The sequence below is a fragment of the Dreissena polymorpha genome, chromosome 9, assembly GCF_020536995.1.
Source record: "Dreissena polymorpha isolate Duluth1 chromosome 9, UMN_Dpol_1.0, whole genome shotgun sequence".
NCBI lineage: Eukaryota > Metazoa > Mollusca > Bivalvia > Myida > Dreissenidae > Dreissena > Dreissena polymorpha.
In genome coordinates, this window is record NC_068363.1 from 29,789,920 (window position 1) to 29,813,770 (window position 23,851).

The 23,851-nt window shown below is 37.7% G+C and overlaps 1 protein-coding gene across 4 annotated transcripts in view; it reads right to left on the bottom strand.

Moving 5' to 3' along the window:
- The window catches only part of LOC127843887 (uncharacterized), a 71,714-nt gene extending 49,962 nt beyond the window's left edge, over window positions 1-21,752 (bottom strand). For 2 of the 4 annotated variants that reach the window (XM_052373782.1, XM_052373780.1), the window contains exons 1-6: window positions 21,620-21,752; window positions 20,243-20,304; window positions 16,517-16,603; window positions 9,841-9,997; window positions 8,491-8,607; window positions 7,097-7,191 (exon numbers count right to left, since the gene is read on the bottom strand). In XM_052373782.1, coding sequence (XP_052229742.1) covers window positions 7,097-7,191; window positions 8,491-8,607; window positions 9,841-9,997; window positions 16,517-16,600 — 453 coding nt within the window. In that variant the 5' untranslated portion in view covers window positions 16,601-16,603; window positions 20,243-20,304; window positions 21,620-21,752. The remainder of the gene's footprint in view (window positions 1-7,096; window positions 7,192-8,490; window positions 8,608-9,840; window positions 9,998-16,516; window positions 16,604-20,242; window positions 20,305-21,619) is intronic. The other 2 variants (XM_052373781.1, XM_052373783.1) reach the window with 2 other exon arrangements.
- Between the last annotated feature and the right edge of the window lie 2,099 nt (window positions 21,753-23,851).

Genomic DNA, 23,851 nt, shown 5'->3' on the forward strand with positions numbered 1-23,851 from the left:
ATATCACTCACCATATCCCCACTTAGCAGCCAAGTGCAGTGGAGTCTCTCCTTTATCACTTACCATATCCCCACTTCGCAGACAAGTGCAGTGGAGTCTCTCCCATATCACCTACCATATCCCCACTTAGCAGCCAAGTGCAGTGGAGTCTCTCCTATATCACTTACCATATCCCCACTTAGCAGCCAAGTGCAGTGGAGTCTCTCCTATATCACTCACCATATCCCCACTTAGCAGCCAAGTGCAGTGGAGTCTCTCCTTTATCACTCACTATATCCCCACTTAGCAGCCAAGTGCAATGGAGTCTCTCCTATATCACTTACCATATCCCCACTTAGCAGCCAAGTGCAGTGGAGTCTCTCCCATATCACTTACCATATCCCCACTTAGCAGTCAAGTGCAGTGGAATCTCTCCCATATCACTTACCATATCCCCACTTAGCAGCCAAGTGCAGTGGAATCTCTCCCATATCACTTACCATATCCCCACTTAGCAGCCAAGTGCAGTGGAGTCTCTCCTATATCACTAACCATATCCCCACTTAGCAGCCAAGTGCAGTGGAGTCTCTCCTATATCATTGCCCGCATTAACGTCAACACGACTCCTTAGGCTGTCCAAGAACAGAATGGCTTTCACTGAAATGGAAGTAAATGTGGAAAGATTTAAAAAAAATAGCAGCGCTCTGGGAAAACAGGGCTTAATGCATCTGCATTAAGTGTTGTCCCAGTTAAGTGTGGTCCCAGTAAAGTGTGGTCCCAGTAAAGTGTTGTCCCAGTTAAGTGTTGTCCCAGATGATCCTTTGCAATCTCCGCGTCAACTGGCGTTTTGCTAAGATACTTCCTTTAGAACAATAACATAAAACGGGACAGCGTCGTCCCTGATTAGCCCGTGCAGATGGCACAGGCTAATCTACGACGCTTCATACATATGTATTACGCCCCAATTTGTATTGCTTGATTTTTAACTTTTAAATAATTATTGAAACAATATGCATGACAAATAAAATACTTAACATTAAGATAACAGTACAAAAAGTATTGATGAATTTAGCAATGAACAATATGTTAGTTTATAACCCTGAATAACTACTACATTACCGAACTATGCATCATTAGGTATTTCGACATATTGAACATTATTTGTTAAATGCCTTTATTTACTTCCTCATGTCCATTTTAGGCACATAAATGCAGTGGAATGTTGCCTTCATTGTCTATGGCTCGCACTTAACCCCCAAAATGAACCAAGAGTAACTAAAAATACAAAAAAGTTATAAGTACAAGAGATGCCTTCACAGGTGTGAAGCCTTTCTAACCCTTTACCACTAAGATACGTTATTAGTTACTAAGATACGTATGTTATCAGAACAAGAGATGCATTCACAGGTGTGAAGCCTATCTAACCTTTCACCACTAAGATAAGTATTTTAACGCATTGGTAGTCATCAATATGTATGATGTGTCTTTGTTAAGAAAGTCTCTTCTTAGCAAAAGTCTAGTTTAAGCGGAAAGTGTCATCCCTGATTAGACTGTGCGCACAGGCTAACCTGGGACGACACTTTACGCACATGCATTAAACCCCTTAATCACAGAGCATCGCCCAAATCATGCTTTCATAGTTTTAGTAAGGCTCTGAGATGGGGCTCTAGTCTTCAATAATGTTATAACAAGAAACCGTCGGAGACGGGTGATGATCCCCAAAAGGTTATTTTTGTCACAATATTGCATTTTGTATTCAGATAAAAGGAAACGTCTTGAGGGGCATTACTTTGGACAAAATAATACGATGGATGGTTTAGCAACTTAAAAATGTCAAAGGGCCATAACTCTCTAAATAACTCATCTAACCAGAACCCACAAATAACATGCGCATCTCCTCAAGGTAGTTTAGCTTCCCGTAAAGCTTCATTGAATTCTAGTCAGTACTTGGGGAAAATAGCCTGGACAAGAATTGCACTATATGTACAGTTTAAAGAAAATTCAAAGGGCAATAACTCTGTGAAAAATCATCTGACCATAACCGGCTGATAATATGCACATCTCCTGTTGGTAGTGAAGCTTCCCATAAAGTTTCATTGAATTCCAGTCATTAGTTGCGGAGAAATAGCCCGGACAAGAATTTCGCTATATGTACAGTTAATGGAAAATTTCAAAGGGCCATAACTCTGTGAAAAATGATCCGACCCGAACCAGCTGATAATATCCACATCTCCTCTTGGTAGTGAAGCTTCCTATAAAGTTTAATTGAGTTCCGGTCATTAATTGCTGAGAAATAGCCCGGACACAAATTGTGCACGGACGGACGGACACAAGGACAAATCGGCGATTATATGCTCCCCAGGGATAACTTTGGCACATTTTCATTGATGGGCAAATACATTTTAGGCGTAGGTTTCATTGAAACCTGGATGAACATTATATGAATACAAATAATCTGAGAGGGTTTAGCCTAAGATTGGCAAGAGCTTCAGAATTAAACAAAACCCTGTTATGCTTAACATTTACATTTCTAAAAATAAACACACTTCATGAAATTTCTACCTGTGGTAAGTGTTGTCCCAGATTAGCCTGTGCAGACCTGTGGTAAGTGTTGTCCCAGATTAGCCTGTGCAGACCTGTGGTAAGTGTTGTCCCAGATTAGTCTGTGCAGACCTGTGGTAAGTGTTGTCCCAGATTAGCCTGTGCGGACCAGTGGTAAGTGTTGTCCCAGATTAGCCTGTGCAGACCTGTGGTAAGTGTTGTCCCAGATTAGCCTGTGCAGACCTGTGGTTAGTGTTGTCCCAGATTAGCCTGTGCAGACCTGTGGCAAGTGTTGTCCCAGATTAGCTTGTGCAGACCTGTGGTAAGTGTTGTCCCAGATTAGCCTGTGCAGACCTGTGGTAAGTGTTGTCCCAGATTAGCCTGTGCAGACCTGTGGTAAGTGTTGTCCCAGATTAGCCTGTGCAGACCTGTGGTAAGTGTTGTCTCAGATTAGCCTGTGCAGACCTGTGGTAAGTGTTGTCCCAGATTAGCCTGTGCGGACCTGTGGTAAGTGTTGTCCCAGATTAACCTGTGCAGACCTGTGGTGAGTGTTGTCCCAGATTAGCATGTGCAGACCTGTGGTAAGTCTGGTTTGCCTAGAACGTGGATAAAACACACACATTTTACTCAAAATGATGTTTTGATGTCTCTTCAATGCCGCCATGTGCAGTGGAGTGCGGCCCAGGACATCGGAGGCATCGGCAAGGCAACCGTTCATGGATAACATGTCTATTAGTCCTGGGTGGCCGTATAGTGCGGCCAAATGGAGAGCTGACAAGAAAAAGAGATTTTCTTAAAACATGAGTCATGCTCTGGGAATACCGGGCTTTATTATCGCAAATGGGAGTCCCAGATTAGCCTGTGCAGTCTGCACAGGCTAATCAAGAACGATACTTTTCGCTTTCATGGAATGTTTCAGAAGATATTATTGAGATAAATGTTCTCACCAATTAATTTGCCTGAATTTCGAGCAATGAAAAAGGCTTCCATTGTGTTTACATAGTGAATGTCGATGACTGACGGTAGACATAGATATAAAACAATATATAAAAAAACAGATTTATTTTATGATTGAAATTTTTGACAACACTTAACTAAATTCATCTGATTCTGCGACCTTTGTAAAAATAAAATGCTTCATGTACGTCAAATTTGCAAACCTGTCAACATAATCATGCATTCCATTTAATATACATTGATGATGTTAATAATTATGACAATGTTTAATGATGATGATGTTGATGATAAACTTAATAGTAAATTATCACCTCCAACTCACATCATTAACTTTATAATTGAGCCCATTTCACGGTCCACAAATCTGAGCAATATTTAAATTTGCCCTCCACAACTCGAGATGGTTGCAGTTAAATTTGTTAAATCCATATAAGGATTACTGGTATGTGATTCGTTCAAATCTAATTTTGAGATACACATTTAAATTTCATAAATAATCTAAAGAAATTGTTGTATTTCACATAAATATATTTAAATAACATGTTTGATGTATTAATTGAACGTACAATATTCATTGAAAGTACAATACAGAACAAGAGCACTGCATAACGGGTGCCAAAGCTCGGCTGTACTGTACAAGTACTGGTTCTAGGCCCAGGAAACGGACTCGAGAGCATTTCAAATAAGTAGGAATTACTTTCTATGCAATCGAGCTAAAATAAATAGGTTTAAACTAAACTAAAGCTCGGCTGCGGGGGCAGTTTTGAATTAATTAAAGCTTGTAAGAATTTTTTTTAGAGTTCACAGTGACCTTGACCTTTAACGTAGTGAACCAACAATGGGTGTGGCATGTAGAACTCATCAAGGTGCATCATCATATGAAGTTTCAAAGTTGTAGGTGGAAGCACTTTGATTTTAGAGGCAAAGGTAAGTTTTTAGCACGTCGAGGACAGCGGACGCCTGACGGCGCGCAACGAGCTGGCTATGACAATACCTCGGGTTTCCGAAAACAGCCGAGCTAATAACACACTTCACTTATATTGGTACTAACCAGTTTGGAATAGGAGAGTGTATTATTAGGTAGATTAACAGGAAGAAGGTCATCTGTCTCCATCATTAAATATAAGAGTGATAAGAACCACTATGTACACAATGTATTCAAACATATTACCAGAATATTTTCAATGTTGACAAATATTAAACAAAAAACTTTTGTAGAATAAACAGTAAATTTAGTTAAACGTGTGTAAACCGGTAAAAAATAATAAAACAAAAACAAACCATGGATGTTCCAAAATACAATATTCTATAGAGACTTCGGTATTCAATGAAAATCTTATGTTTCAAGAATTTTGAAAGCAAACTACCACAGCCTTAAACAGTGGTAAAATTGATACAGAAAATGGGTAACTAAAAAATCTCCAACTAATATCTGTATACATGTTTCAAGAAAAATAAAGATCACCTCAATTAAAGTGTGAAAAGGGAATGAATTTTAGTCATTCATAACAAATTATAACACATTTTTTTCTTATATGTTTTATGCACATTTTCAATTTCCAGTGGATTTATTTAAAATATCAATAAGCGATTTGCCTTATAGTCTCGTATAGTATACACAATCAACAGACACTTGTAAAGACCATAAATAGTGACAAGTTTGCTCCTTAATTTTTGCTAAAGCTGGAAATGTTAAAATTTATTTTATGCTTTCTGTTGGTTAATAGAGATATATCAGTGAATTAAAACTGATAAGTCACTGTTTCAAACAGTGAAAATTATCGATAATTTTAATTGCTTTACTGGAAATAATTTTTAGATATAGGTTTCCCCATTGTGACCCAAAATTTTACCAAGGGCGGCTACTCTCTGTTGAATGTGTATAACAACATATGGATTAGCTACCCTCTAGCTAACATGTAATGTAATCGGGGCGCCAAACAAGGAAATAGATTGTCCGGAATGGGAAAAAAATAGATAGTCCGGAATGGCATTAATTAACAAGAGCACCGCCTTGCGGGTGCAGACCGCTCATCTATTTTCTTTATAAAGTGAAAGGACTCTCATTTTCAAATACAAAGGAGGGAGGGGTGGAGTGAAGAGGGGTGTATAGTGTGGGGGTGTGGACATTTATTACATTATTTTCCAAAAATGCGAAAAAAAAAGGTGTGGTGGTCATTTGTGAGATGATGTAACACAAAAAAAAATACAAAAAAAAAATAGGGGGACGGGGGGGAGGAGGGGGGAGGGGAGGGCACGTGGGAAGGTTTGGGTGGAGTCTATTGTGGTATGTCAGGTAAGAGTAGTTTTGTCAAAGTATCAATCAAATCTAATCATAAAGAAAGAAGTTATGGCAATTTTAGCAAAATTTAATAATTTGACCTTGAGAGTAAAGGTCATTCAACGGTCAAGGTAAAATTCAACTTGCCAGGTACAGTAACCTCATGATAGCATGAAAGTATTTGAAGTTTGAAAGCAATAGCCTTGATACTTAAGAAGTAAAGTGGATCGAAACACAAAATTTAACCATATATTCAAAGTTACTAAGTCAAAAAAGGGCCATAATTCCGTAAAAATGACAACCAGAGTTATGCAACTTGTCCTTTTACTGTACCCTTATGATAGTTTGCGAGTGTTCCAAGTATGAAAGCAATATCTATGATACTTTAGGGGTAAAGTGGACCAAAACACAAAACTTGACCAAATTTTCAATTTTCTAAGTATAAAGGGCCCATAATTCCGTCCAAATGCCAGTCAGAGTTACATAACTTTGCCTGCACAGTGTCCTTATGATAGTTAGTAAGTGTTGCAAGTATGAAAGCAATAGCTTTGATACTGTAGGAATAAAGTGGACCGAAACACAAAACTTAACCAAAATTTCAATTTTCTTTGTATAAAAAGGGCACATAATTCTGTCAAAATGCCAGTCAAAGTTACATAACTTTGACTGCACAGTCCCCTTATGATAGTAAGTAAGTGTACCAAGTTTGAATGCAATAGCATTGATACTTTCTGAGAAAAGTGGACCTAAACGCAAAACTTAACCGAACGCCGACGCCAAGGTGATGACAATAGCTCATAATTTAAAAAAAAATAAATAGATGAGCTTAAAATGGTTCCGGCAACTAAGAAAAAAGTTCAGTAATTTGTTGTTCCTGTATTGTAGACATAAATTATTACCACCAGACTGTCCTTCAGGACTAACTGCAGGGCTCTCGTCACCTGACCAGACACCAAATCCTGAAGTAGAAGAAAAAAAACAGCGTTTTATGATCAATGAACTTGAGAAGTCTAATTTATTGAATGATGACCATAATATTCAATCCTTCAAAACACCTATCTGTTTTATGTGTTTTTGATTCTCTATTAATAAGGTACCAGTGAAAAGACGTAAATTGTGCAGTCAAAAGACGTAAAAATGTAGTTAACATATTATTTCCATTGTTTTGATAAAGGCATTATGCCGAAACGTCAATTAAAGGAGTATAATCAGAGAGTTATAATTATTTAATATCCCTTCAGATAATTCAACTGAGGTAACAATAAAGTCAAATAAATAACTTGATCCAAAAACAATCTAAAACTGGCCGCTACAAATTGAAGCAATAAGGTCCTGTACCACAAGTGCAGGAGTGACAGATCCCGAGAACTTCTGATAGTCTATGCAGAATGTCAGCAACAACTGGTCAAGATTCTCCTTGGTTTTGGCACTTCCTGTAAAACAGAGCTCTTTAAAGTAATCTTAACTTTCTGCAAACTATTTAGTTTAGCTTTATCGAATTAACAACCTAAGGTTTATTTAAACGCTTTCGAGTACATTCCTTTCTTGTAAATAACCAAAACTTGGTTTCTTTTTGAGGAGATCTAAAGAAGCCCCCACAGTGGGAATCATACCTGTGAACTCCCAGTTTAAATCTTGATTTAAAAAAATAAGGAAAATTTCTCTGTCTTTCATTGTTGTATTTGCTGTTGAGAAAAGTATGCTTCATTTGCATTTACGCCAGCGCAATGTTCTCTGCACTACATGCATTGATGAAGTCCAGAAAAATGCTATTCAATACTACCAAGAGATGTTTTTGTCAGAAGCACAATGTCCCCTATTGCGCCGCTTTGAAGCCATATATTTGACCTATGACCTTGACGGATGACCTTGACCTTTCACCACTCAAAATGTGCAGCTCCAGGAGATACACATGCATGCCAAATATCAAGTTGCTATCTTCAATAATGCAAAATTATTGTAAAACTTTAACCAAGGTTTAAGTTTATGGACACACACAATGAATGAATGTTAGACAGACAGACAGACAGGCCAAAAACAATATGCCCTCGATCTTTCGATCCGGGGGCATAACAAAAACTTTGAAATTTTACTTTAAATAATGGGTTGAGTCATTTTAATGACATATTTCACATTGAAAGTTCTATTACTGAAACAAATTGTTATTTGTAAAATAGTTATGACTGCCCCGTCAAGGTTAAAATTAATGTTCCCATATATGTTTTTTGGTAAACATTACATCGTGCATATTTAATTGTATTTTCAGCATGAATATGATGATCTTATATTGAATAATTGTAAGAAAACACATATGATAATAGTTAAACAGAATAGACATAATTACAACAAGAGATGGGTTTGTCACAAACACAATGCCCACTACTGCGCCGCTTTCAGTTTGATACATGTTTGTTTACCTTGACCTTGAAGAATGACCTTGACCTTTAACTTTCACCACTCAAAATGTGCAGTTCCATGAGATACACATGCATGCCAAATATCAAGTTGCTATGTGAAAGGACATAGAAGTTATGAGCATTTTTCGAAACCTAAATGCGAAACCTAAACCCAAAGTGTGAAGGAAGGACAGACAGAAAGACAGACAGACGGACGATCCGATCACTATATGCCCTCCTTCGGGGGCATAAAAACATACATGATAAACAACTATAAACAGGCTTCAATTCACAGCAGACTGAGATTATTTTAATGAATTTAAAAAGGGCACTTACCTATGACTTGCTGACCCTTGACCTTGTTTCGTAAGACATGCTTACACAACCCCATCATTTGGGTAACAGTCTCTTGCAGGTGAAACCCCACCCATAAGAGAGATGGCATTATCTTGCCTGAAAAGAGTTAAGACACCCAGTCATCTATATTATCAGTGCTCTGCAAAAACTGGGCTTAATTCACTTGCGTAGTGTCCTCCCGCATTAGCCCGTGCCTTTCCCACAGGTTAACCAGGGACAACACAGGCTGCCAACACTGGCTTATTTTATTCGAGGAGACCACCTTTAAACAAAAAATTCCCTGAAAGTTTCATCCCAGATGCGCATGTTTAAAGCTATTCTAAAGAAAGGACAAGTAGTTTGAACGGTAAAATAGTATTTAACAAACACAATTCTCATACAAAAGACAGTAGAAGCTGAAGTAAACATCAACAAGAGATGTGTTCGTCAGAAACACAATGCCCCCTATTGCAACGCTTTGAAAAAAATATATATATATATTTTACCTTTGACCTTGAAGTATGACCTTGACCTTGAACTTCCACCACTCAAAATGTGCAGCTTCATGAGAACGCCGCTTTGATTTTTTTTTTTTTGACCTTTGACCTTCAAGGATGACCTTGACCTTAAACTTCCACCACTCAAAATGTGCAGCTTCATGAGATACACATGCATGCCAAATATCAAGTTGCTATCTTCAATATTGCAAAAGTTATGGCCAATGTTAAAGTTTTCGGACAGACAGACACCCTATATTTGACATTTGACCTTGAAGGATGACATTGACCTTCAACTTTCACCACCCAAAATGTTCAGCTCCATGAAATACACATGCATGCCAAATATCAAGTTGCTATCTTCAATAGTAAAAAAAGTTATGGCCAATGTTAAAAGTTGTTGGACGGACGGACAGACGCCATATATTAGACATTTGACCTTGAAGGATGACCTGCACCTTCAACTTTCACCACTCAAAATGTGCAGCTCCGTGAGATGCACATGCATGCCAAATATCAAGTTGCTATCTTCAATAGTGAAAAAGTAATGGCCAATATTAAAGTTGTTGGATGGACCGACAGACGCCATATATTAGACATTTGACCTTGAAGGATGACCTTCACCTTCACCTTTCACCACTCAAAATGTGCAGCTCCGTGAGATGCACATGCATGCCAAATATTAAGTTGCTTTCTTCAATAATGCAAAAGTTATTGTAAAAGTTATGGCCATTAAAGTTTTCGGACGGACGGACACACATACACACATACTGACACACTGACGGACAGTTCAACTGCTATATGCCACCCTACCGGGGGCATAAAAACCCATACAATCAACAATTAGACACACCTATTTGGATTTGTTCCACAGCTCGATTATCCAGGATCATCACTTTTTGCTGCTTATCGTTTTGAGACATGGCCTCCAATTGGTCAGTTCCCATCCTAATTCGCAAGCAATCAACCAATAGCTTCTGTCGTAAGACACTGTATTTTGTCTCCAGAGCCTGCAATTAAAATTGAACAGTTATTATTATAATCTGCAAATCTTTGTATTCTCTTATTAAAGAGTAAATACATATTGGATTTAAAAACATGAGATGTTATTGCAAAACTTTAACCAAGGTTAAAGTTTTAGGACACACACAATGGATAAATGAATGAATGACAGACAGACTGACAGGTCAAAAACAATATACCCCAGATCTTTCGATCCGGGGGCGTAAAAATTTGCAATAAAAGCAACCGAATTACTTTTAATGTTTACAATCTTAATGCCACAGGGGATCTCTATAGGATGGCTAATCAATTAAGTTCAATTTCATATTTAACAAACGACATACATTGATATTTGTGCATAACTATGACTTCAATTTGCTAATGAAGAATGAACAAGAGCTGTCACCATAGGATGACTTATGCCCCCTATAAACGCTTGATAGAAGTTATGAACATTTTTCGAAACCTAAACGCAGATTTTGAAACCTAAATGCGGACCCTATGTTCAAGGTCAAGGTCACAGGGGTCAAAAAAAAGTATGGAAAGGCCTTGTCCATATACACATGCATACCAAATATTAGGGTTATATCTCAAGGGACATAGAAGTTATGAACATTTTTCAAAAAGTAAAGGCAGATTTCAAAACCTTAACGCCGACCCTAACTTCAAGTTCAAGGTCACACAGGTCATAATTTTTGTGCTTATGGAAAGGCCTTGTCCATATACACACGCATACCAAATATGAAGGCTATATCTCAAGGAACATAGAAGTTATGAGCATTTTCGTAACCTAAACGCAGATTTCGAAACTTAAACGCGGACCCTAAGTTCAAGGTCAAGGTCACAGCGGTAAAAATGTTTGTGCGTATGAAAAGGCCTTGTCCATATACACATGCATACCAAATATGAAGGTTATATCCCAAGGGACATTGAAGTTATGAGCATTTTTCGAAACTTAAACGCAAAGTGTGTGATGGACAGACAGACGGACAGACAGATTGACAGTCGGATCACTATATGCTCCCTTTTTTTCAAAAGGGGGAATAAAAAACATCATCAATAAGATGAGCACAATACATTGATGCCAGTTTTGAAATTTGATTATGAAAACATAGAACAAAAATAAATAATTATTATTATTGTCTAGTAAATGTATTTGACAAGGTCATTAAACAAGAGCTGTCAGTGGACAGCGCGCTCGACTATTCGAGTGCTTGACAGTATAACGTAAGCCATCATGGGGAAATTGTTCGTATTCAATAATTTATTAGACGATCTTTCAAAAATAAAAAAAGGAACAATTTTTTTTTTGGGGGGAGGGGGGGGGGGGCGGGCGGGGGGTGGGGGGGGGTAGTGGGGGTGAGAGGGGGGTATAATGTGGGATGGGGTAATTTATTAGATGATGTTAAAAAAAATGGGGGGTAGGGGGGTGAGAGGGGGGGGGGGTATAATGTGGAATGTGGTAATTTATTAATGATGTTTAAAAAAAATTAACAAGAGGGCCATGATGGCCCTGTATCGCTCCACTGTTTTTTTCTTTGCGAAAAAAATGTGTAATGCGCATGGGTTGAAATGTACTCAAGCATGTGACTTTCTCTCTATCCCTCGTCCCACTGGGCGCATAAAGTTGGAAGGGTGAGCATTTTTATATATGGAAAAAGTTACTACCGTGTTAACTTAACAGACAAAAAAGCCCGGGAATTGTTGCACAGGTCCTTTGCTTATAACGTAGGTACATTTATCTCTCCAAAAGATATTGTCGTTCTTTCTATTTCACATATTTTTAGATGCTGAAGATCAAATCTCCGCATTTGATTTGATACAGATTCACAAGACCCATAGAAATCAAAATGCCTTAACCCTTTACCAAACAACACATTTTGGACTTTCCCAATTTGAAAGAGGTTGCAGACGTCAATTGAATTAAAATGGAATATGAAGGAAATGATCAGGTAGGGTAGAAATAATTGTGATAAAAGGAGAAATTGCTCATCAACCCACACATCCCTAAGACCAACAGAGAACATTATGATAACCTAAAGATTATTTCTTTATATTTATAAATGTATTTAATTAAGTAATACATTTGAATTCTAAGATCAATTCATAACTTGTATTAAGAAAATTATAAAATGGTCAAAAATATATATGGATTGTTGAGCAATTGACAATCATTTCATTAATTCATGATCAGTCACTATTCACAAATGGAACAATGAATCATTAGTTATTAAAAAGCAGCATATACGATAGTTAAGAACATTGCACTTCATTAATTTCAACACCTTCTCTTGGATACAAAGTTTGAGTTTACCGTGCAGTATCATATATTGACTTTCATTGAAATAATTATGTTCATGGAAGTTGTGTTTTTAAAATCAATAATATATTATTAAACTGGTTTTAACACTACAAAAAAGAATGAAATGAACATGTCATCCAAAATATTTTCATCCGGATATATGGTCACTTTCGACATATTTAAATAAAACCCGACTTTTTTCAGTTTATAAGAAAAACATTCATAACACATGTTCTTACTTCAATGCCTTTGTAAGCAGTCACCATCTGACCTAAAATGGCACTAAATGACAGGGTTTTATCTCATGTTTACAAGATGTTGTTGGTCACAGCCAAACGGCCGCAGTAATCTCCACTGGTAAACGTCATATGTTCAGTTTTGTGACCCCCGGGGCCGGGTCAAATATGAGCCCAGGGGAATAATTTGAACAAATTTGGTAGAGGACTATTAGATATCACTACATACCAAATTTAGTAGCCCTAGGCTCTATAATTAAGAACGAGAAGCTTTTTAAAGTTTGCACAAAATAGGCCTTAAATTAAGCATATGTTCATTTTTGTGACCCCTGGGGCAAGGTCAAATTTGTTCCTAGGGGCATAATTTGAACAAACTAAGTAGAGAACTATTAGATGCCACTACCTACCGAATTTGGTAGAAATAGGCCCAATGGTTATGGACAAGATTTTTATAGTTTGCACAAAATGGGCCCTATATAAGCATATGTTCAATTTTGTGACCCCTGGGGAACGGTCAAATTTGATCCCAGGGGCTTAATTTGAACAAACTTGGTAGAGGACTATAAGATGTCATTACATACCAAATTTGGTAGCCCTATGCCATACAGTTATGGACAAGAAGATTTTTAAAGTTTGCACAAAATAGGCCTTATAGATGCAGATTTTCGATTTTTTGACCCCCCAGGGCAGGGTCAAATTTGACCCCAGGGGCATAATTTGAACAAACTTGGTAGAGGACTATAAGATGTCACTACATACCAAATTTGGTAGCCCTAGGCCCAATGGTTATGGACACGATTTTTTAAGTTTTCACAAAATAGGCCTTATATAAGCAAATTTTCAATTTTTTGACCCCCCGGGGCAGGGTCAAATTTGACCCCAGGGGCATAATTTGAAGAAACTTGGTAGAGGACTATAAGATGTCATTACATACCAAATTTGGTAGCCCTTGGCCCAATGCTTATGGACAAGAAGATTTTTAAAGTTTACACAAAATAGGCCTTATATAAGCAAATGTTCAATTTTTTGACCTCCCGGGGCAGGGTCAAATTAGACCCCAGGGGCATAATTTGAACAAACTTGATAGAGGACAATAAGATGTCACTACATACAAAATTTGGTAGCCCTAGGCCCAATGGTTATGGACAAGAAGAGTTTTAAAGTTTGCACAAAATAGGCCTTATATAAGCAAATTTTCAATTTTTTAACCCCCTGGGGCAGGGTCAAATTTGACCCCAGGGGCATAATTTGAACAAACTTGGTAGAGGACTATAAGATGTCACTACATACCAAATTTGGTAGCCCTATGCCATACAGTTATGGACAAGAAGAGTTTTAAAGTTTGCACAAAATAGGCCTTATATATGCAGATTTTCGATTTTTTGACCCCCCAGGGCAGGGTCAAATTTGACCCCAGGGGCATAATTTGAACAAACTTGGTAGAGGACTATAAGATGTCACTACATACCAAATTTGGTAGCCCTAGGCCCAATGGTTATGGACACGATTTTTTAAGTTTTCACAAAATAGGCCTTATATAAGCAAATTTTCAATTTTTTGACCCCCCGGGGCAGGGTCAAATTTGACCCCAGGGGCATAATTTGAAGAAACTTGGTAGAGGACTATAAGATGTCATTACATACCAAATTTGGTAGCCCTTGGCCCAATGCTTATGGACAAGAAGATTTTTAAAGTTTACACAAAATAGGCCTTATATAAGCAAATGTTCAATTTTTTGACCTCCCGGGGCAGGGTCAAATTAGACCCCAGGGGCATAATTTGAACAAACTTGATAGAGGACAATAAGATGTCACTACATACAAAATTTGGTAGCCCTAGGCCCAATGGTTATGGACAAGAAGAGTTTTAAAGTTTGCACAAAATAGGCCTTATATAAGCAAATTTTCAATTTTTTAACCCCCTGGGGCAGGGTCAAATTTGACCCCAGGGGCATAATTTGAACAAACTTGGTAGAGGACTATAAGATGTCACTACATATCAAATTTGGTAGCCCTAGGCCCAATGGTTATGGACAAGAAGATTTTTAAAGCTTGCACAAAATAGGCCTTATATAAGCAAATTTTCAATTTTTTAACCCCCGGGGCAGGGTTAAATTTGACCCCAGGGGCATAATTTGAACAAACTTGGTAGAGGACAATAAGATGTCACTACATACCAAATTTTGTAGCCCTATGCCATACAGTTATGGACAAGAAGATTTTTAAAGTTTGCACAAATAGGCCTTGTATTAGCAAATTTTCAATGTTTTGACCCCCCGGGGCAGGGTAAAATTTAACCCCAGGGGCATTATTTGAACAAACTTGGTAGAGGACTATAAGATGTCACTACATAGCAAATATGGTAGCCCTAGGCCCAATGGTTATGGACAAGAAGATTTTTAAAGTTTGCACAAAATAGGCCTTATATAAGCAAATTTTCAATTTTTTGACCCCCCGGGGCAGGGTCAAATTTGACCCCAGGGGCATAATTTGAACAAACTTGGTAGAGGACTATAAGATGTCAATACATACCAAATTTGGTAGCCCTAGGCCGAATGGTTATGGACAAGAAGATTTATAAAGTTTGCACAAAATAGGCCTTATATAAGCAAATTTTCAATTTTTTGACCCCCCGGGGCAGGGTCAAATTTGACCCCAGGGGCATAATTTGAACAAATTTGGAAGAGGTTAACCACAGGAACATTCCTGAGAAATTTCATCAGATTTGGACGAGTAGTTTAGGACAAGAAGATGTTTAAAGAAAAAGTTAACGCACGCAAGGACGCACACACGACGGACACAGGACCATGACATAAGCCCCGCTGGCCTTTGGCCAGTGGAGCTAAAAAAATAAAAATTTGGGGGGTGGGACTTGGAGGAGGGGAGGGGTTCTGGGTAGGGGCGTTGGGTATTGTTTTGGTGGAAATCCATTGTGGTATTCAGGTAGGTGTTGTTTTGTGAAAGTAATAATAAAATGTGATCATAAATAAAGAAGTTATGGCAATTTAAACAAAATGTTCAATAATCTAAGTGTAAAAGGGGCCATAATTATGTCAAAATGCTTGATCAAGTGGTCTGCTCTTGTTTATAGGTTGGAGTTATGTTGGTAAACAAGTATGCAACATATAAAAGAAATATGTCAAAGGATATAGGAAATATTTGGGGTAGTACGTGAACTTTAACATAGATTTATCAATAATATGCATATTCTAAGTATAAAAGGGGCAATAATTATGACAAAATGCTTGATAGAGTTGTCTGGTCTTGTTTATAGGTTGGGGTGATGTTAAGTATGCAAAATATGAAAGCAATATGTCAAGGGACAATGCAAATAAATGGAGTAGTACGAAAACTTTAACATTTGCTGCATATTCTAAGTGGATAAGGGGCCATTATTATGACAAAATGCTTGCTGGAGTTGTCTGCTCTTGTTTATAGGTTGGGATCATGCTGGTAAACAAGTATGCAAAATATGAAAGCAATATGTCAAGGGACAAAGAAAATATTTGGGGTAGTACGAAAACTTTAACATTTGCACGGAGATGCTAACGCTAACGCAGACGCCGATGCCGGTGTGAGTAAGATAGCTCCACTAAATATATTTCATATATAATAGTCGAGCTAAAAATCTTACAAAAACAAGATCACTTGAAAATCCAACATCACATAGACCACTTAAAGATTCAACATTATGTTCCACTTTTATTTCTTACATAAGCCGTGCTCTGTGAAAAGGGGGTTTAATGAATGAGCGTAAAGTGTTGTCCCAGATTAGCCTGTGCAGTCCACACAGGCAAATCAGGGATGACACTTTCTGCCTTAACTGGATTTTTGCTAAGAAACGTTTTGTAAACGAAAAATACCATAAAAGCAGGAAGTGTAGTAACTGATTAGCCTGTGTGGACTGCACAGGCTAATCTGTAATGACACTTAAAGCACATGCATTTGGTTCAATTTTCACAGAGCACGGTTCATATCTCTTTTGAGTACCTTGCTGACCCCACAGAAGTTGATAGAACTCTTTATAACTGGTCGGCAGTCTGGAATAGTCAGGAGCAGTAGATTTGTTTGCATCGCCTGGAAAGCAACTAAGTAATTAACAATTACCATACTAATAGGTAAGTGATAACAGCAAGTGGTTTTCCAACTTTTTTCGAAACCTAAACGCAGATTTCGAAACCTAAACACGGACCCTAATTTCAAGGTCAAGGTCACAGGGGTCAAAATTTGTGTGCGTATGGAAAGGCCATGTCCATATACACATGCATACCAAATACTAGAAATGGCGCGGCAGAGGCCGACGCGTATCCCCACGCCGAATGTTTGACCTAGGTGTGCCCCAGGGTTGGTAATGGGGCCATGCATAGCTGAGATTGACCGTATTGTCATAAAAGAAGTTCATCATCAATTAGAAGTGAATTGGTGTAGAAATGAAGAAGTTATAGTAAAAGGCAATTTTGGGTGGGTGTGACATATGTGGGCAGGGCGCCCCAGGGTTGGTAATTGTGCCATGCATAGTTGAGATTGACCGTATTGTCATAAGAGAAGTTCAGTATCAATTTGAAGTGAATCGGTGTAGAAATGAAGAAATTATAGTAAAAGGCAATTTTGGGCGGGTGTGGTCTATGTGGGCGGGGCCCCAGGGTTGGTAATGGGGCCATGCATAGTTGAGATTGACCGTATTGTCATAAGAGAGGTTCAGTATCAATTTGAAGTGAATCGGTGTAGAAATGAAGAAATTATAGTAAAGGCAATTTTGGGTGGGTGTGGTCTATGTGGGCGGGGCGCCCCAGGGTTGGTAATGGGGCCATGCATAGTTGAGATTGACTGTATTGTCATAAGAGAAGTTCAATATCAATTTGAAGTGAATCGGTGTAGAAATAAAGAAATTATAGTAAAGGCAATTTGGGTGGGTGTGGTCTATGTGGGCGGGGCCCCAGGGTTGGTTATGGGGCCATGCATAGTTGAGATTGACCCTAATGTCATAAGAGAAGTTCAGTATCAATTTGAAGTGAATCCGTGTAGAAATGAAAAAATTATAGTAAATGGAATTTTTTGGTGGGTGTGGCCTATGTGGGCGGGGCGCCCCAGGGTTGGGATTGGGGCCATGCATAGTTGAGATTGACCCTAATGTCATAACAAAAGTTCAGTATCAATTTGAAGTGAATCCGTGTAGAAATGAAAAAATTATAGTAAATGGAAATTTTTGGTGGGTGTGGCCTATGTGGGCGGGGCGCCCCAGGGTTGGGAATGGGGCCATGCATGGTTGAGATTGACCGTATTGTCATAAGAAAGGTCCAGTATCAATTTGAAGTGAATCGGTGTAGAAATAAAGAAGTAAATGTAAAATAACCTAAAAAAAATGAGTGATAATTTCTGACGCGGCCCCACCCCAACCGCTATAACTTTTGACCCAGGGGTCAGATCAAAATTCCAAATAGTGCAGGGTCGCACATATGCTCATAGCTACCATGTGTGTAAGTTTCAAGGTTCTAGTGCTTTTAGTGTAGGAGGAGATAGTGGCCAGGACGGACAGACAGACAGACGGACGGACGGACGGACGGACGGCGGAGATAACCACAATATCCCCACCTTTTTTTCATATAGCGTGGGGATAATGAAGGTTATATCTCAAGGGACATACAAGTTAAAAGCATTTTTCAAAACCTAATCACAGATTTCGAAACCTAAATGCGGACCCTAAGTTCAAGGTCTCAGGGGTCAAAATTTGTGTGCGCATGGAAAGGCCTTGTCCATATACACATGCATACCAAATATGAAGGTTATATCTCAAGGGATATAGAAGTTATGAGCATTTTTTGAAACCTAAACGCAAAGTGTGACAGAAAGATGGACAGACGGACAGTCCGATCACTATATGCCCTCCTACGGGGGGCATAAAAAACAAGGGCTGTTTGTAAAACATGCATGCCCCCCATATGGGCTGTCCGTTGTAGTGGCAGCCATTGTGTGCAGGGGTTTTTTTTAGAAAAAGGGGAAGACGCTGGACGCTGGGTAAAAGGGGAAAATCGAGCGCGAAAGAGACATATTTGGGGAAAAAATAAAAACTGTTCATTTCAATGTCTATAACTCACCTACAGACTTCAGGTTTTTTTTTAGAAAAAGAGGCATGTCTCTGACCTTTTTGTTCTTAAACACATGAACAAGTATGATATTTAAGTCAAAGTCCTAAATAAAGTTGCAGGTGTAGATCTAATAATGGGAAATGTTTTCAACTGTGGCCGGGGAACGATGTCAATATTATGATTTCAATTTCATGATGAATGGGTTGACGATCTAGATCTGCTACAGTATTGGAAGAGAAAGGTGCGGCAGCTGCCGATTGTCCACTTTCACTTTCACAATAATCCGACAGTATTAATCGATGTTGATTACATGTACCTCCGAATCCTGCTGGGTTTCAACGGTTTTTGATGATTCATTCTTAAAAAATGCGTCAACGCAATTAATATTTTCCGAGTCTGAACGTTTTATTTTGTTCGTGTATGAACGCCAATTGTGAGACTTTTTTCTGTTTTAACGTTTATATCTTGGCTTTCACATAACCCGGATGAAAATTCGACTGGTTTCCGGTAATTAATTGACGAAACACCGTTTCTAGCGCAAGACCGGAATCCAGTAAAATAGTCACATGATTAATACGATTAGTTGCCCGGTTTCCATGACGTAATTTAAGAGCTATATATAGAATCACTGGGATTCCCAGATTTGAGCGTTCATCGGGGGAGAGAGAGCGAGATCGTTGTACATGGTACAAATTGGATAAGTGTCGACTTCCCAAAAGAAAAAGAACATTTCTTTGAGAGTAAAATATTATATTTTGGTGAAAAAATATATTTTTGGAGGGGAAAAGGTATTTTTAGGGGAAAAATTCTGGTAGGGGAAGACGCCGAATATCGGCGTCACTTTCTTAGTAAAAAAAACCCTGGTGTGAATATGATTTTTGTCACTGTGACCTTGACCTTTGACCTAGTGACCTGAAAATCACTAGGGGTCATCTGCGGGTCACGATCAATGTACCTATGAAGTGTCATGATCCTAGGCAAAAGCGTTCTTGAGTTATCATCCGAAAATCATTTTACTATTTCGGGTCACCGTGACCTTGACCTTTGACCTTGTGACCTCAAAATCAATAGGGGTCATCTGCAAGTCATGATCAATCTACCTTTGAAGTTTCATGATCCTAGGCGTATGCGTTCTTGAGTTATCATCCAAAAACCATTTTACTATTTCGGGTCACCGTGACCTTGACCTTTGACCTAGTGACCACAAAAACAATAGGGGTCATCTGCGAGTCATGATCAATCTACCCATGAAGTTTCATGATCCTAGGCGTATGCGTTCTTGAGTTATCTTTCAAAAATCATTTTACTATTTCTGGTCACCGTGACCTTGACCTTTGACCTAAAAATCAATAGGGGTCATCTGCGAGTCATGATCAATGTACCTATGAAGTTTCATGATCCTAGGCCCAAGCGTTCTTGAGTTATCGTCTGACCACCACCTGGTGGACGGACCTACAGACCGACCGACCGACATGAGCAAAGCAATATACCCCCTCTTCTTTGAAGGGGGGCATAACAATAAATCATCTTGCACAGATATAAATTCTTATACATACTGCATCATACAATGATACAAACATACAACATGAACAAATACATACAAATGACTAACAAAACACAATTTACTCACTTAATATGTGCTATTCACGACCTGCTGTTCCTATATATGGCTGGTGGGGTTAGTTCTGCTGGCTGAAATATTAATTATTACAAAGTGAAAGTGATAATTCATAACAATGTCCAGTCGTTACACCCCCTGCACGTTACACCCTGGTCTTTACACCCTCTAGGCCTGGACTTTACACCTCCCAAGATATTGATAAGATTAGAAAGGTGTAATCAACTAATCAACTTGAACCACTAATTGGATTTGTCATGTAAGATTACACTGATGAGATTAATGGTTGCTCAAATTATTTAATTGAGCAGCCATCATCTAAATATTAATTTTTATTTCACCAAAATGACTGTAATAATATGCATCTAAATCATAAATATTTTTTTTCAAGAATATACAGACAGAAAAAACTTGAAGAAATAAAAATAATGATAAATAAAATAAATATTTAGGATAAACAAAACACAATCTTAATTCATATACATTTATTTTTATTTCACCATAATGTAAAACTATCCTATATCTGTTGGTTTCAGTGAGTTTGTGAGATATTGAAGTGCAGAAATCCAAGTTTTTGGTGGCAAAAAGATTTTCCATTATTTTTTATTTAACTTTTATGCAACAGAATTTATAAAAAATACAATAAAACACATCTATAATGAAAGTATATCAGGTAACATAATGTGCCTTACTTACATGTAGCCAATATTATTATTTATTTTACATGTAGTAGTATTTACCTTTACAAGAAACAATTTTTTGCTTTAAATTTTGATAAAATAAATAAAATTTTCAAAAAAATCAGCAATCTTATTTAAATTATGATACTAAAAAGTTAACATGTCACACTTTTTTTCTTACACTCCTGACATATTTATCCACATTAATTGCAATAACTTGTTCATTCTTGCATATTTTTAGAAAAATAATTGGACACATTTTAAACACCATTGAGAGACATTAACTGAAATATAACTATTCCAGATTAAAGCCAGAATGAAAAATTCTAAGTAGTTCTAAAAAATGCGCAATTTTTTTAAAATGTGCCCAACTACAAAAAAATTGTTTAAGTGTTAAGTGCCCTCAATTTTTGCCTAAATCACCGATCACCGCGTTTTGGGTCAACGTGGCAAATCGCGATGATTCGCCGTAAATCGCGGTGATTCACCGTGATAACACTCTACATGTGATTTGCGGCGATTCCGCCATGATTTCACTGCGACCATCTCGCTATAAGGATCAGCTGTTGAATCATTGCAAAACACTGCGAATCGCCGTGATTGACATTGACTACTATATTTAAATTTCAACTTATTAACTAATGTCATTGTTATTGACGATCACATTATATCGTGAAAATGTATTCCAATATGAAAGTAAACACCGTACTTGCTGAATGTCGAATCCTGATTTCCAAACAATATCTTTATTTGTTGAAATAACAATTGTACAGTATGGCTCACGCAAAACCAACAAAGTTCGCGGCTACAGATTCTTTTGTTCTCGAAGTTTCTCCGCAGCCACACACCTTGAAATGAAATACATGGCATAGTAAATTTGAGTATAAATAACAAACATATTTTATTTATGCCAATTAGAATATATCAGGGGGTTACAAGGTAGAAATCCGTCTCTTTTGCGCTTTAAAAATTAAAAAATAATTGCGTTTGTCGAAATGGACGTATACATCTAAAAATCCTACTTTCGGTTTAAAAATGGGGACCGTTTGAAAAGTAATAAATCAGTGTCCGAAAAATTTCTTATTTTTCAGGTAGCCCACTGGGCTACCAATAAAAATATTTGGTAGCCCATAAAAAATTTCCTACAAAATGATAAGAGGCAGGTTTTCATCTTTATTTTAGTTCTTCATTTACATATACTTAATATGTATACATACATATACATTAAAAATAGCAAGTAGTCTGATGTACACAGTCAATATCGTAAATTAATGTTACAGTACAGGCACCGTGTACTTCAATGTAAATGTACCAAAGAAAATCATATACTACATGTAGATATTACATGTATGTGCACATGTATGTGTACTTAAATTCGGACAGCACGTTAAGTCGTAAACGTAAATAAAGCGTTTAGATGATCAATACGATTGACTCGTATGGTGTTAATCAATGCAATTGCCCTTTTTAACAACAAATACCGAGTTTCAAGAAATCAAGAGTATTAAATCAATTATTTACTTGTGTCCGACTTTAAGTACTGTCCGACTTTACGTATTGCATCTGTATGTTACGACACTTGTGTGCAGTCAGTATACAATACAATAATTGTTTCAATAAATTAATGAAAGGAACTGACACAGCGTAACGGTATCAATACAGCGTGTTTACATGATATTTTATTAAGAGACAAGGGACAAAATTGTCACAAAACCAGGTTTTCATTGTGAAAAAAAAATCTGATAAAGGGAGAAAACTCAAACTGAACTTTTGAAATGACCAAAAAAAATTAACCCCCTTTGTAATTATTTTTTTTTTTAAATCTATTTTTAGTCGTGGCGACCTTGACATTGGAGATATTGACGTGATTCTTTCGTGGGGCACACCGTCCCATGATGGTGAACAAATGTGCCAAATGATTTTAAAATCTCACAATGAATGACATAGTTATGGCCAGGACAAGCTCATTTATGGCCATTTTTGACCTTTGAACTCAAAGTGTGACCTTGACCTTGGAGATATCGACGTAATTATTTCGCGCGACACACCGTCCAATGATGGTGAACAAATGTGCCAAATGATTTTAAAATCTGACAATGAACGACATAGTTATGGCTCGGACAAGCTCATTTATGGCCATTTTTGACCTTTGAACTCAAAGTGTGACCTTGACCTTGGAGATATCGACGTAATTATTTCGCGCGACACACCGTCCAATGATGGTGAACAAATGTGCCAAATGATTTTAAAATCTGACAATGAACGACATAATTATGGCCCGGACAAGCTTATTCCGCCAGCCCGCCAGCCAGCCAGCCAGCCCGCCAGCCAGCCAGCCAGCCAGCCAGCCCGCCCGCATTCGCCAATCTAATAACCAGTTTTTTCCTTCGGAAAACCTGGTTAAAAATGTAAATGCCAAATAATTCGCGAGATAACCCGGTACTTTAGTTGAAATTCACAACGAAACTTTTAATGGAAATTAAATGATCTCAATGTTGTACCCGCTACACAATTTTTATTTACAAATAAATACACCCATGCAATTTTTGCGCGCTTTTTATCAGGACAAAGAAATTTATTTCTTAAATGTAGAATTTTGTAACCTAAAATAGCTGTACACAACGCGTGCAAACCGTGGCAGGTTATTTACGCATGTTGCAATACAACGGTCCTGATTGGGAGCTTATTTCATCATATCTTTAAATAAAACCATATGCCGAAATTCATTTGACACTTTAGAAAATTTCAAACGTTTGTGTTTATGACTCTTATTGTCTATATTACCCACCCATAATTTGATTTTAAAAATATAAATCGGGCATATATGGGATTATTGATTAACAGTCGATTAATCCAAGTGTTAATTGACAATGCAAACTAATTAGCAGGTGTTAACCGCGTTCACAAAGTTGTCATTAATATTCATTTTCGGTTTCGTTAC